Genomic DNA, 16,162 nt, shown 5'->3' on the forward strand with positions numbered 1-16,162 from the left:
AGGGACCAAGTAGTTCTTTATATAGGCTTTTAGTTTTAGGTTCCTTCCCATAAAGGAAATCTAAACATAATAGCAATAGGAACCATATTCCTGAAGTGTGTACAGAACAATTTTACCTACTGTAATAAGGTATGGTCATACATACCCTTATTGTAGGAGGAATGCAATTAGAATAACATAACTTAGTCCAATTACATGTTCTGTATGAAGAGTAATGAGTTACTGTGACTTTAGTTGATATTGATTAGTCCACAAAGCCTTACAATCTCCCACTTGGACTTGTCAATATTCAACACAGCAAGAATTATCACTTTCAACCAGATATTGTAATTATGAAGTGCTCGCTGGACAAGTCATGAATTCCAAATCATCCTCACAGCTTAGTCAATTTGCAGTTAACACCATTAGACAATGAGAAGACAGATGTTTAACCAAACACCAGCACCTCATTACCAGAATGTAGCAACCACAAATCACAGGAGCAATTACCTGTACACAAAATACTCATAGGTGCTTATGAATGTGAAATATAATAGCACAAATAAGGTCCTTACTGTAGGATTCAATAATAGAATCAGAATGCATATAATTTTGCTTACTGATATTACAAAAGAAAATTCAAGTTCTAACTGAATCATCATAGTTATGCAAATCTGCAACTGATGTTTAATATCCTTGAAAAATTCTGAACTTTCAAGCTTAACAATGTATGCAGAACCTTTATAATGATGAGAGCTTTAAACAAATAAACTTCTAAAATAAATATTACTTAAGATAATTTAAAGTTTTCAGCTACTAAAGTATGATTCATATAATGAACTCATAAATGACTCCCACTCATTCAGCCAAGTCAAAATTCTTTAAGACACCCATATTTTTGACATGTACCTGAAAAGGTGCTACTGCAATGGCCTTTGTGAGAGGATCTGCAAGTTGAGCTAGGGTGCCGATTTTGATTTCATTGTTTCTCACACTTTCTCGGACTGCATAGTACTTCATATCTATATTCCTCGAGGCTGTGGATCTCTTATTGTTCTTAGCAAAAAACACTGCAGCTGCATTATCACAATAGAGACATATTATGATAATGGCCTTTCTACTGAATCCACTACCTTTATCTCAATCGTGAAGTTTCTAAGCCACAAAGCTTGACCTGTGGCATCATGAATAGCGACATATTCAGCCTGCATGGTCGATGTAGTTGTCAAAAATTGTTTAACACTTCTCCAAGAGATTGCATCCCCTGCCAATACATAAATATACTCTGAAGTCGATTTCAAATAATCAATGCATCCTTTGTAGTCACAATATGTATATCCAATCACCTCAAGGTCCAGATTTTCAACTCTTCTGTATACTAGCATGTAATCTTTTGTTTTCTGTAAGTACCTGAATACCTTTTTGCCTGCAACCCAATGCTCATTCCTCGGATTAGATTGATACCTTGCCAACACACCAACTGAGAAAGCAATATTTGGTCTTGTGCATACTTGAGCATACATTAAGCTCCCAACCAGTCTAGCATATGGTCTTTCGTCCATCTCTTTCTTTTCTAGCGAGTTTTTGGGACATTGCCCTGAGTGTAGCTTATCCCCTTTTGACATTGGTGACTCACCTGCTTTACATGTTTCCATTGCAAACCTCTTAAGTACTCTGTCAATGTAGTTTCTTTGACACAATCCCAAAGCTTTTCTTTCTCTGTCTCTCTTGATTTCTATACCAAGTACAAACGCAGCTTCACCCATATCGTTCATATCAAAATTCTTCAAAAGAAAATTCTTTGTTTCTTTTAACATATTCACATCACTACTTGCCAACAAGATATCATCAACATATAAGATTAAGAAAGTAAACTTGCTTCCACTGATCTTCATATATATGCATTCATCTAACCTATTTTCCTCAAATCCAAATGAAGTAATCAGTGAATCAAACTCAAGGTACCATTGTCTAGAAGCCTGCTTTAAACCATAAATGGATTTCTTAAGTTTACATACCTTGTCAATTTGTCCTTCAGCAATAAAACCCTCGAGTTGCACCATGTATATCTCTTCATCAAGATTTCCATTCAGAAAAGCTGTCTTGACGTCCATTTGATGCAGCTCAAGATCAAAGTGAGCTACTAAGGCCATTAATATCCTGAAGGCATCTTTAGTTGACACTGGTGAGAATATTTCTGTGTAATCAATCCCTTCCATTTGAGTGAATCCTTTGGCAACCAACCTTGCCTTGTGTCTTTCTATATTACCTCTTGGATCTTTCTTGGTCTTGAATACCCATTTGCATCCCACTGGTTTGTATCCTTCTAGTTTATCAACCAATTCCCACACTTTGTTTATTTCCATTGACTTCAATTCTGACTCCATTGCCTCTATCCATTTATCTGCATATGTTGATTGTAGTGCCTGCGAATAAGTAACTGGATCTTCTTCTTCTCCAAGATCAAAATCTGTCTTTGTCAAAAATGTTGTTTCGTAACAATCTAGAATGGCTGATCTTCTTTCCCTTTGTGATCTTCTCAATTGTATTAGATCTTGTTATTGCTGTTGTGGTTCTACTTCCTGAGGTTGCTAAACATTTTCATCATACCGATGAGGCTCATCATGAGGTTCTTGTTGTTGTGCAGCTTCATTTTGTTCAAATTGTGGTTGAATGTCATCATGTTGAGCTGCAGGTGTTTCTGCTGGAGGCACAACATTATGCATATATGGTACTTCAATTTGATCCGTCACTTCAATGCTTATTCTTTCATCGCTGCTGTAAACTGATAGACTCATATTTTCATACATTTTTATTCCCTTAAATATCGGATTCTAGGCTTAGTTCTTGTCATTTTTGAGTCTTTTACTTTGTGTTTGTGTTTTTAGGTTAAATTGGAGAAAAGAAAGATTTGGAGCTTAGAGTCACGCAGGATTGAAAGGATGCTGGCCATCCTGATTTTCCAAAATTGTCTCTGTTTTGCATCAACTTCAAGTATTAAACTATACCTTCTCACAAGGAACTAGCAGGCGAGCCATATACCATTGGAAAGATAAGGATGTTAGCTTTCTGAGGAATTTTACGGAAGTGGATTCACATTCTTCAGGAGGAAGTTATGATGATTTAAGTGAACCTAGTTCGGGAAGGTAGATTCTGACGGATTTTGCATATCTTTTCGGAATCTGATTTGTGAAGCCCAAGTCCATTGCTCTTAGCACTTTGATGAGATAAGACTGAACGTGTCTGGTATGTTTGGAGTAATTCCTTGCGTTGACTATAGTAGCCTTGCGTTTTCTTTGGAGAGAAGGAATCTATTCCAAGTTGGACTAGAAGACCTAAGAAACCTAAAGTCAAGTAGGATTTGGAAAGAGAGATAGAGGGCAGAAAACCTAGCACGCCTAGAGACACAAGACACAACATATTCTGGAGAGAACAAGGAGAAGAGAAGCTCTCACCATCGTTGACCCGAGTTCCTCAATTCTTCCATTGTCTGTTTCATGATTTCTTTGATTCTAGTCATGCTTTTCATAGTTATGGATTGCTAAACTTCTAAGCTAGGGCTGAGATGAAGCCCCTAGTATGACTATTCTATTTGTTTAGTTGGTTTGCTATTGAATTTCTGGATTTCTGTGTTAAACTCTTAATCACTGTTTCAATAGAACTTTTATTCAAAATCTTTGCTCGGGATCAATAAGACTTAGGTTTTGTTTATGAGTTATTTAGTTGGAGAACATGATGTTTGATCAATGAGTAGATGTTTTCTAGGGTGCCAAAAGATAATTCAGTCTTGTGATTAGAGAGTTGTGAATTGAGAATACAAGTGCTTGATCATAGTCGGTATTCTTGTTTGCATGATTTCCTAGTTCTTTTGTGCTTAATGGAGTTGAACATGTTTGCTTGAACCTGATCATTAAGTGGAGTAAATTATAGTTTGGCTACTTGAGTTCTATACATGATCAATAAGTTGGAATTCATAGGTTAGAAGAACTTTGGCATATGTCTGGGATCAATAAGGCTCATGTACGGAAATCTTTAGATGAAATCAAGTGAATTCAATTGTTATCAACTAGAGAATAGGATAGAAGTATTAGGTGGTGGATTCAATGCTTTAGCATCTTCATAATCTGCTTTCTTTAGAGTTTAAATCTCATTGCTCATTCTTGTCTTTAATTTTAGTTTTCCTTTCTTTAATTTTCTGTTTAAATTAACCTCAATCACATCATAAAAATCAGTTTGTTTCACTTAAGTATAGCACACTTGTCATAACAAAATTGCCTCAATCAGTCCTTCAGGGAATGACCTCGTGCTTGCACCTCTATTCTACAATTGATTCGTGCACTTGCGAGTACTAAATTAAAATTGACAACAAGTTTTTGGCGCCGTTGCCGGGGACTGACTTAATTCAATTTGATTTGTCAGTTGTGCCATACTTAATTTTTGTATAGTTTTTAGTTTTTCTTTTCTTTTACTTTTTTTTTGTTTGTTTTTCTTGTAGGTTTGAATTGTGTTTATGCATGGTTGTCGATCCCAGAATTTAGCTTTCATTGTCTACGATCCGGAGATTGAACAAACTCGTAGACGACTTTTAAGGCAAACAAGAACTCAAACACAAGTTGCGGTTCCAATGGCAGAAGATGAAACAAAAGCATTGAAGGAGTTCACGGCTCTTACTGCACTCACAACATCATCTTGTATTGTTGTAGCTCCCATTCCTGCAGGAGTGCGTTTTGAGATTAGACCAGCAACAATCCAGAGCTTGCCTAACTTTTATGGGAAGACAAATGAAGATCCTTATCTCCATGTAGAGGAATTCAAAGACATATATAGAACTTTTCGGTATGAGATATCAGATGAGCAGATCCGTTTAAGGCTTTTTCCTTTTTCATTGAAAGACAAAGCAAGAAAGTGGCTGAGCTCTCTTCCCCCTGGTTCCATCAATACTTGGGATGATTTGGTTAAAAAGTTCTTGTTGAAATTCTTCCCAGCTAAGAAAACCAATGCACTCCAAACAGAAATCTTTGGCTTCTCTCAACCTAAAGGAGAACCTTTTTATGAGAGTTGGGAGCGTTATAAGGATTTGTTCTTGAAATGTCCTCACCATGGATTTTCTAAACCCCAGAAGGCTCAATTTTTCTACAGAGGTTTGAGCTCCCAAAGTAGAAGTATGGTGGATGCTACAGTTGGTGGAACCTTGATGGGAAAGACGGCAGATGAGGCAATTCAAGCTTTTGAGACTATATGTGAAAATTCGAAGCAATATGATCCTTATACAACAGTGCCCAAAAGAGGAGGACTATATGAGGTTAGTGCAAGTACTAAGTTGGAAGAGCAAGTTGCAACCTTGGCAAGACAAATGAAGAGCCTTACTCCTCTGTTAAATAAGGCTGCAAGGGAGACATGTGCTTTGTGTTCAAGTATTGCACATACCACCGAGGCATGTTCCGAAAATTTCTTCCAAGATGAGCAAGTCAACATGGTGAATAATTATAGAAGGCTTGTGAATGATCCTTTTTCAAATACCTATAATTCAGGTTGGAGACAACATCCAAATTTCTCTTATAGCAACAATAATCAACTGCAGTGCCAAGGAATCCTCCCATGCAAAATTATCAAGGGTCAATTGAACAAAAGAAACCATCTCTTGAAGAAACCATGCAGCAACTTGCACAAAATTAGATGGAATTTCAAAAGGCTAATGCTCAGATGCTTCAAGCTATTCAGGAGAACAAGAAAGAGCAGCAAGTTCAATCTTAAGCTATTTCTAAGCTAGAAGTTCAAGTTGGTCAGATTGCCGCTGCCTTGAATGAGAGAGAACAAGGGCGTTTACCTAGCCAAACTCTTGCTAATCCAAGGGGTCAATTTGAGAAACATGAACCTATGAAAGCTGTGATCACGTTGAGGAGTGGAAAAGAAGTTGATATTAAAGTTCGTAGCCTAGGAGATATTCAAAAAGAAGAACCAAAAGAAGAAGTCGAACAGAGGAACCCAGAAATTAATGAATCAGCAGAGAAGGATTCTGCAGGAGGATTCAAGCTGCAACAGCAATCCCGAAAACGAACTGATTCGAACCCAGCGACTTCCAGCACTCCAGAAACGACTTTAAGGCCTACTACAGAGTCTCAATTTGTTCCTAAACCTCCATATCCAGAATTACTTCAGAAGCCAAAGAAAGATAGGCACTTGACTGAGATTATGGAACTATTTCGCAAGGTGCAAATTAATATTTCTTTGCTTGATGCCATTAAACAAATCCCAGCTTATGCGAAGTTTTTGAAGGAGTTAGGCACAAACAAGAGAAAATTTGAAGATCATGAGAAGGTGTTGTTAACAGAAGAGGTCAGTGTCGTAATTCAAATAAGACTCCTTCCAAAGTTGAAGGATCCGGGCAGCTTTACAATCCCTTGCACAATTGGTGATCATTATTTTGAGCGTGCTTTGATGGACTTGAGTGCAAGTGTGAATCTGATGCCGTACTCTCTGTTTTTGAAATTAAAGCTTGGTGACCTGCAACCAACATCAATCACTTTGCAATTTGCAGACCGATCAGTCAAGAGGCCAAAGGGAATTGTTGAAGATGTGTTAGTGAAGGTTGATAAGTTCATATTGCCTGCAGATTTTGTCATTCTTGAAACTAAACCAGATGCTTATTCAAGTGAGGATGTACCAATCATTTTGGGTCATGCATTCATGGCTACTACTGATACCATAATTAAAGTAAAAGATGGACTTCTATCTATGACAGTTGGTGACATGTCAGTGGAGTACAAGATTTTTGACACTGGGCGACGTCCCTCTGAAGATGGTAAATGTTTTATGGTTAATTCAATTTCTCCTATTACTCATGAATCTTTTATTTTGAATTCATCTCAAGATTCCCTTGAAGTATGTTTGACACAATCTGGAATGGATTTTGACGCGAAGAAAGAGGTTGATGAGTTGGAGAAGCTTCTTAATGCTGCACCGGTTTTTGAATCAAGAAAGTGGAACCAATTTGAGTCGTTACCTTTGTCCAGAAATAAATTTGTGCCTTCCATTCAGCAAGCACCCAAGTTAGAGCTCAAGCCACTGCCATCACACTTGAAATATGTATTTTTGGGTGAAAGTGAGACACTTCCAGTGATTATTGCTTCGGACCTTTGTGAAGAAGATGAAAAGAAGTTGTTGCAAGTTCTTCAAGCTCACAAAATAGTGATTGGATGGAAAATTGCGGATATTAAAGGTATAAGTCCTACAATGTGTATGCACCGAATCCATCTTGAAGACAATGCGAAGCCAACACGAGATGCACAAAGGCGTTTGAATCCACCAATGAAAGAAGTTGTGCGTGCTGAAATTTTGAAGCTTCTTGATGTTGGAGTTATATATCCAATTTCAGATAGCCAATGGGTTAGCCCAGTTTAAGTGGTGCCTAAGAAGTCGGGAATAACCGTTGTGAAGAATGAAAAAGATGAATTAGTGCCTACAAGAATGACTACGGGTTGGAGAGTGTGCATTGATTACCGAAAGCTCAACAGTGCCACACGCAAAGACCACTTTCCATTACCTTTCATTGATCAAATGCTCGAGCGATTGGCGGGTCATAGTTATTATTATTTCCTTGATGGCTATTCAGGGTATAATCAAATTCCTATTGCACCATAGGACCAAGAAAAGACTACATTTAGTATCAGTTTCTTCAAATTCACTGATATCGGCAATGTTTGAACCATCTAATTCTCCAACAAAAATGGCTCTATTGGTTTCTAATATTCTTGTGCTACCATGAGGACTATAAAACCTATACCCTTTAGATTTGTTCAAGTAACCAGCAAAATAAACACTCGAGGTTCTATAATCCAATTTTTGTTGCTGAGGGTTGTAAATCCTTGCTTCTGCTTTGCAGCCCCATACATGAAAGTGATGCAAACTAGGTTTCTTGTTGAACCATAACTCAAAAGGTGTTTTATTCTCAACTGATTTGCTAGGGGTCCTATTACAGATGTAGTTAGCTGTCTTCAGTGCTTCCCCCCACAAATATCTTGGCAAACCAGACTTACATATCATACTTCTCACCATATTTATCAAAGTCCTATTCCTTCTCTCTGCAACTCCATTCAGCTGTGGGGTTCCTGGTGTGGTGTACTGAGCCTTGATTCCACATTCTTGAAGATACAGAGCAAAGGGACCCTTGTTTTGCCCTGATTCAGTGTACTTGCCCTAGAATTCTCCACCTCTATCTGATCTAACAACTTTAATAACCTTGTTCAGCTATTTCTCTGCCTCTGCTTTAAAAATTTTAAAAACTTCCAGAGCCTTTGATTTTTCATAAATAAGAAAAATTTGACAGTATCTGGAAAAATCATCAATACAAGTAATGAAGTATTGATTTCCACAGATGGTGTTATGAGGAAAAGGACCACAAATGTCAGTGTAAATAAGTTCTAATAGCTTTTAACTTCTAATTGACCCTTTCTTCTTAAGATTGGTGGTTTTACCCTTAAGACATTCTATGCAAACACCGAAATCTGAAAAGTCTAAAGAAGGTAAAACATTTTGTTTGATTAAGATTTTCAGCCTTTCTTCTGAAATATGACCCAAACGTTTATGCCAAAGAAAAGCAGATTTTTCATTCAATCTAGGCCATTTAAAACCAACAGATTTTTCAGTCAAAAACACTTCAACAGAATTCCTGCAATTCATATGCCAATAACCATCAATTAAAGAAGCATCACCAATAAAATCAGAATTTTTGAAGAAATCTAAACCTTTATTATTGCCTGTAAAAGTACAGCCATTGTTTTTGACTAAAAGAGAGCCTGAAATCAGGTTTTTTTGCATAGAAGGAATACAAAATACATTATCTAAATCCAAAGAAAAACCAGTAGTAAAAACAAGTCTAACGACTCCTATGGCCTTGACAGCTACTCTGTTCCCATTCCCCGACCTAATCCTAGCTTCATCCTTGTTTGGAATCCTCTTTCTCAGAAAACCCTGCATAGATGTAATATCATGAATTGGAGATGCAGTATCAAACCCCTAAGAGCTACTAGACACATTGACAGTTTTTGACTCTAAATGAAAGACAATTTTATTTTGAAAACTGAAATTATTACCTTTCTTACTCATCCAGTCCTTAAAACCTCTACAATCTTTCTTAACATGCCCTGGTTTACGGTAGAAGAAACACTTAACTGAACTTGACTTTTGATTCTTAAAGTTGTTAGATCCTTGAGTTGCCTCATTTTGTGTTTTTGAGGTAGATGGTGCAGAATACTTGGAGTTAAAAGCTTTCTTCTTGAATTGTGGTTTGCTGACCAGATTAATAGCTACCCCTTTTCTCTTCTTAATTCTATCTTCTTCTTGCACACACATTGAAATCAACTCATTCACACTCCATTTTTCTTTCTGTGTGTTGTAGCTGCATTATAGCTGAGAGTATTGTGAGGGTAAGGAATTCAGGATTAGGTGAACTAGAAAGGGATCATCAATGGTGACACCTAAAGCCTTTAATTTTGTTGCAGTTTCTGTCCCCTTCAGAATGTATTCCCTAATGCTCCCTACTCCATCGAACTTCATGCTAGTAAGAGCATTCATTAATGCTCCAATTTCAGCCTTGTCAGACACTTGATACTTTTCTTCAATATTCTTAAAATACTCCCTTTGCTAGCTTCGCATCTGGGATACCTCCCTTTACAGCTTCTGACATGGACCGTTTCATGATAACTAGGGCCATTCTGATTTGTTTATGCCACTGAATATATTTATCTCTTGTTTCCCTAGTACTGGTAGATGTTAACTCAGCTGGGGGGTCTTCATGCAGGACATGCTCATAGTTGCTATATCCTAGGCATAATTCTAGGTACTTCAAATAAGACAGATTACAATTTTTAGTCAAATAAGACAGTATTGAGAGAATCAATTTTTACTTATGATATTATTACACCCATTCTGTGGTGTATATAAACAGATTACAATCGTACTACAACGTACTACACCTATTGTGTACAACTGTACTACACAACATACACAAGGTAAGTAATTACAACAATATATTCCCGTGTAGTCTATTCCTAATAGGGAACAATGACTCGCACTAACACTCCCCCTCAAGTTGGCGCATATACATCAACCATGCCCAACTTGCTAAGTGAGTCATAAAACGCCTTCCTGGAAACTCCTTTGGTAAGTACATCTGCAAGTTGCTCTTCAGTTGGAACAAAAGGAAAGCTAATAATTTTGGCATCTAGTTTCTCCTTTATAAAGTGACGATCAACCTCCACATGTTTAGTACGATCATGCTGTACTGGATTCTGTGATATGTCAATAGCTGCCTTGTTATCACAATACAACTGCATGGAATTTTTGAGTTTGAAACCCAGATCAAGTAACAGATTTCTCAGCCACAACAATTCACACACTCCGTGAGCCATACCTCTATACTCAGCCTCAGCACTAGAACGTGCCACAACTTTATGTTTCTTACTCTTCCATGTAACCAGATTACCTCCCACAAAGGTAAAGTAACCTGATGTCGACCTCCTATCTGTGATATTTCCAGCCCAATCTGCATCTGTGAAGCCACAAACCTCAAGAATGTTGTTGTGTTTAGAAAACAGTACTCCCCTTCCTGGAGCTGACTTCAAGTACTTCAGAATCCGCATAACCGCATCCATGTGACTCTCACTCGGATTATGCATGAACTGACTTACCACACTCACTGCATATGCAACATCTGGTCTAGTATGAGCCAAATAAATCAAGCGCCCAACTAACCTCTGATAGCGAGCTCGATCAGTAGGTACCTGATCTGGATACTCGGCTAAACAATGATTCTGCTCAATAGGAGTGTCAATAGGTCTGCAATCTAACAATCCTGTCTCTGTTAGCAAATCAAGAACATACTTCCTCTGGCACAGATAGATTCCTTCTCTCCCCTTGGCTACCTTAATTCCTAAGAAGTACTTTAGCTCACCCAAGTCCTTCATCTCAAACTCAGAGGCTAGCTGTCTCTGTAGTCTATCCATCTCAACAGTATCATTACCAGTGATTACCATATCATCCACATAAATAATTAGAGCTGTTACCTTCCCTTGTTGATGTTTGAGGAACAAGGTGTGGTCCGAGTTGCTCTGCCTGTAACCAACCTTCCGCATAAACTGTGAAAATCTTCCAAACCAAGCACGTGGTGACTGTTTGAGACCATACAGAGATTTTCTCAATCTACAGACAAAATCACCAGGAGAAGCAACTACATACCCAGGTGGAAGGCTCATGTACACTTCCTCGGCTAACTCTCCATGAAGGAATGCATTCTTGACATCAAACTGTCGGAGTGGCCAGTTTAAACTAGCAGCAAATGAGATCAGAACCCGAATAGTGTTCATCTTGGCAACAGGGGCAAATATTTCATCATAGTCTATGCCATATGTCTGAGTAAACCCCTTTGCTACAAGGCGAGCTTTGTACCGATTCACTGATCCATCTGCATTATGCTTCACAATAAACACCCAACGACAACCTACAGCTTTCTTGCCTTGTGGTGGAGGCACAAGTTGCCAAGTATTGTTCTTCTACAACGCCTGCATCTCTTCCTCCATTGCCTTCCTCCACTTTGGATTCCCCAACGCATCCTGCACTTTGTTAGGTATTGATACAGCAGATATTTGATTCACAAATGATTCATATGACTTAGACAATCTCCTAGTGGACATATAATTAGCTACTGGGTATTTTGATTTGGCAGTAAGAGTAGGTTCATATCTTTTGGCTGATTGACCTCGAGTGGTCCTATTTGGTAACACATATTGCTCAACACTAGACTCACTACTACTAGTACTAGTGGGTGGACATACCTCAAATGAGTGATCTTCCGTACCAGGGAGCTGTGGGTCAGGGATAGAATTGATGGCAGGAGGGGCAGTTGTGTCTTCAACTTCATTTTCAGCCATAGAAACTGGTGCCTGGATGCTTGGAGCTACTGCTTCAAGAGGTGGCGAGCTAATGGTCTCAGCTGAATCCGTCAAAATACCTCCTGCCTGTGTGACTTCTTCCTCTCCTCCTTCTGTTTCCTCCCCCTCTCCATGATACAGCTCTTCAAAATATGAATTCTCCCCCTGAAGAGCTGTATCTGAAGAGGAAAAATAACTCATGTCCTCAAAGAAGGTAACGTCCATAGTGACATAGTACTTCCTGGTAGGTGGATGATAGCACTTGTATCCCTTCTGATTCCCTCCATAGCCAACAAAGACACACTTAAGTGCCCGGGCATCCAACTTAGACCTTTGGTTTTTAGGAACATGGACAAAGGCAACACAACCAAAGACATGAGCTGGAAAATTATGAAAGGAAGGTAAGGAGACATGAGATGCAAGAACCTCAAATGGAATTTTTCCCTGAAGGACACTAGATGGAAGATGATTGATAAGATGGGAGGAAGCCTGTACAGCATCGCCCCAAAGATATTTAGGCATATGAGCACTAAAGAGAATGGCACGAGCCATATCAAGTAAATGACGGTTTTTCCTTTCAGACACTCCATTTTGTTCTGGTGTTTGTGGACATGTAGTTTGGTGAACAATCCCATTGGTTGTAAAAAACTCTTGGAAAACATGATTAACATATTCCCCCCCCATTGTCAGAACGAAGGACTTTAATGGTGCTATGGTATTGTGTTTGAACAAGAGTACGAAAAGTTTGAAAAGCTGGAAAAACTTCATCTTTGTTTTTAAGCAGAGCAACCCATGACAATCTCGTACAATCACAATAAACAAAACAAAGTATCTCATACCCGACACAGTGGGTTCTCTAGATGGCCCCCAAACATCAGAGTGAATCAACTCAAAAGGAACAACACTTTTATTAGAAATGCTAGGAGAATAAGTAGCACGATGACTCTTTGCCAAAACACATGTTTCACAATGTAAAATAGACTCATCCACACCAATAAACAAAGTCGGCATGATTTTTCTCATAAGACTAAAAGAGGGATGCCCTAAACGGCGATGCCACAACCAAATTTCACTTAGCTTATCAGAACTCGAAGTCAAAGCAGCGTGGGACTGTGCTCCTGGTTTCTCTCCTGCGTATGTCTGATCCAGGTGGAACAACCTGCCCCTCAGATACCCTCGACCAATTATCTCCCTGGTGAGAAGATCCTGAAAAATCACATACATAGGATAAAAGGTTACAGAGCATTTAGACTCAGTGTTCAATTGTGGGACAGATATCAAGTGATGAGATAAGTCAGGCACATATAACACATTATGAAGTTCTAAAGTGGGAGTAAGACGCACTGACCCTGACCCTAACACAGGAAAAGCCTCACCATTGGCATTGGTTACATAGGACACTGATGGGGAAGACAATTCAGTAAAATATGATTTATCATAAGTCATATGATCGGAGGCACCAGAATCAATAATCCATGTATCAGAACCAACAAAGTTAGAAATCTGTAAAGCTATACCAATTTTACCTCGACCAGCTATAGAGGCTGTGAGGGTAGCTCCACCTGCTGTATGATGATCTTGGCCAGCCACTCCATAGAAATCCGGTTCTTGGACCAATTGAACAGCAGCTGCTTTCGCCTTAGGACGATAACCCTGCTTTTTAGGTTTAAGGTGTGGGTTCAACTTCCAACAAGTCTCCCAAACATGCCCAAGGTCGTTGCAATAAGAACATTGAGGACGAGGGCGATTGATGAAACCTTGTGGTAAACCTTGCGGATGAAATGGGGCTGAACTCTGCTGCTGAAGGAAAGGTGTCGGTGGCTTGGCCTGAATGGCTAAGCTAGATACTTCAATCTGTGCATGTTTGACACTCTCCTGTTGAGACTCATCCTTACGGATGTAAGTAAACGCTGTGTTCAAGCTAGGAGGGTCTGTCATTCTAAGCAATTCTCCCTTGGCACTGCTATGCTTCTCATCAAGCCCTCTCAGAAATACATGGACCCTTTCTAGCTCCTTCTCTTTCTGGTACCACACAAGATCTTCTTGATTCTTAATCTTGCAAGGACGCTTTTGATCAATTTCAGCCCATACATTTTTCAGCTTGGTGAAATACACAGCGACTGGTTGCCCATTCTGTTGCATACTAGCAGCTTTACACATCAATTCATGAACCTGTATAAAATCAGAGTCATTGGTATACAAATCCCCCAATGTCTTCCAGATTGCCTCAGCAGTTTCACATTCCTCCACCATCTGTAGCACATCATCAATCATGGCTCAAAATAGAATGGACATTACAAAACCATCATCATCTTCCCACTTAGCATAGGCCTCCACATCATCTGCACTAGGAGCCTTGATTGTTCCAGTCACATGCCCCATCTTGTGTATTCCACGGAGATAAACTGACATAATCTTCTTCCATGTTCAGAAATTGGTACCAGTGAGTTTGGTACCCCCGAAAGAACCACCTTCTGAGCTCTTGACAGAGACCTCAACCTTCTGGACCTCATTGGCCTTAGAACTTTGACTGTCATCACCACCCATTGCAATAGTACAATAGCAAAAGAAACACAAATCCCAATCGTATGCAGCGGAAATAATAAGAAATAATAATAACAGATTTTTTTATATATTTATATATATATATATATATATATATTTTGAAACCTGTTGAGGTGGACCGGGTTGAGTTGACCGAGTTGAGTTGACTCGGTTGAGTTGACTCGGTTGAACTGAACTGACTCTGACTCGGTTGAATTGATCGATCTGGGTTGTGACGGGGCGGGGAATCAGGTCAGACCTGGTCGACTCGGGCTGCCAAGTGAAGAATCCGGCCGACTTGGGTGAGGAATGGAAGCAACGGCGGTCTGGGTTGTCAGAGACGAAGCCGGATCTGGGCGTGAAACGTCGAGTGATGAGGACGACCGGTGCAGATGAAGACGACCTGACGAGCGACGCTGCTGTGAGATGAAACAGATGCCGGTGAAGACAGCAGCTGGTGCAGATGGGTCAGGAACGAATGGTGAGGACGACCGGAATGAGCCAGGAGCAGCTGGTGCAGATGAGGACGACCGGTCTTTGAATGAATGACGGCGTCGATCTGAAGGAGAGAAGACGAGGGTGGCCTTTGGCTGAAGGCGAGGTCGGTCTGAGTAACGTCCAAAAAGAAGATGCTATTGATCGTTCTTGGACGAAATAACCCTAACAATGGTTTTTTGAATTAATTCCTCACACTAAAGAAAAGAGACAAAGTCCTCTCGGATCTTTGCTCTGATACCAAGTCAAATAAGACAGTATTGAGAGAATCAATTTTTACTTATGATATTATTACACCCATTCTGTGATGTATATAAACAGATTACAATCGTACTACAACGTACTACACCTATTGTGTACAACTGTACTACACAACATACACAAGGTAAGTAATTACAACAATATATTCCCGTGTAGTCTATTCCTAATAGGGAACAATGACTCACACTAACAAATTCTAGGTCTTGTTTCCATCTCTTAAAATTTGAACCATTAAGAGTTTCCATTTGGTTGCAATTAAAAAGCATATTCATAGCTGAAAATTTTAGAAGTTTGATTAGTAAGCAATGCATTTAGTTAACTGGAAAGGCAATGAATGAAGTGCCTATATGAATGCTGAATGTGTCATGCTTTACCTAGAGTGTCAAAAAGACTTTTGACACTTATTTTGCCTTAATCATATACCCAAAATCTAAGAAACTCAACTGTAGGTATCTTGAACATGTTAACACCTAGAGTGGCAAGAAAACAGTTCATGTTACCTTCTTAAGGCAAGTTTTAGACTTTGTTATATGCTGACATTGACCTCAGAAGCTCTAATCATTTATACCTCCTGTATGGAGCAAGGATTCAAGCTACTAAAACCAATGTCACAAGCTGCTGATCCAGTACTAATGTTTTAGTATAAATTTTTATTTTATTATTATTATTTTTTTCACAAGGGACTGCTATCGACAGTACTATCTGGAAAAAAAAACTTCAACTAAAACTGGACCAAGACAATTAAGTGCTAGAAAAGAGTTTTATGATTATAATCTTACTGTGAAGTTTTTTTTTTTTTTTTTTTCCTCAATGAAACATGGGACTAAGCATACTATTCAACAATCACAAAACTCAATCAAAACACAATCAACCTGCAAGAATTACATGTATAGGCCTCAACAAGGCTATTTGAATTTAAATTTTTCAGAATAATCAAAAACAGGAGCATATATTAG

General features: G+C 38.9%; 1 protein-coding gene and 1 non-coding gene across 2 annotated transcripts; one reads left to right on the forward strand and one right to left on the reverse strand.

Moving 5' to 3' along the window:
• Window positions 1-4,603: 4,603 nt before the first annotated feature.
• LOC112171494 lies at window positions 4,604-7,380 on the forward strand. The gene is made up of 2 exons (XM_024308674.1): window positions 4,604-5,455; window positions 5,767-7,380. Exons 1-2 carry the CDS (start codon window positions 4,604-4,606, stop codon window positions 7,378-7,380), a joined length of 2,466 nt encoding a protein of 821 aa, XP_024164442.1.
• Window positions 4,979-5,085, reverse strand: LOC112174965. The gene has a single exon (XR_002926271.1). It is a non-coding gene; the product is annotated as a small nucleolar RNA R71 (small nucleolar RNA).
• Window positions 7,381-16,162: the final 8,782 nt, after the last annotated feature.

This window comes from Rosa chinensis, chromosome 6 (genome assembly GCF_002994745.2).
Source record: "Rosa chinensis cultivar Old Blush chromosome 6, RchiOBHm-V2, whole genome shotgun sequence".
NCBI lineage: Eukaryota > Viridiplantae > Streptophyta > Magnoliopsida > Rosales > Rosaceae > Rosa > Rosa chinensis.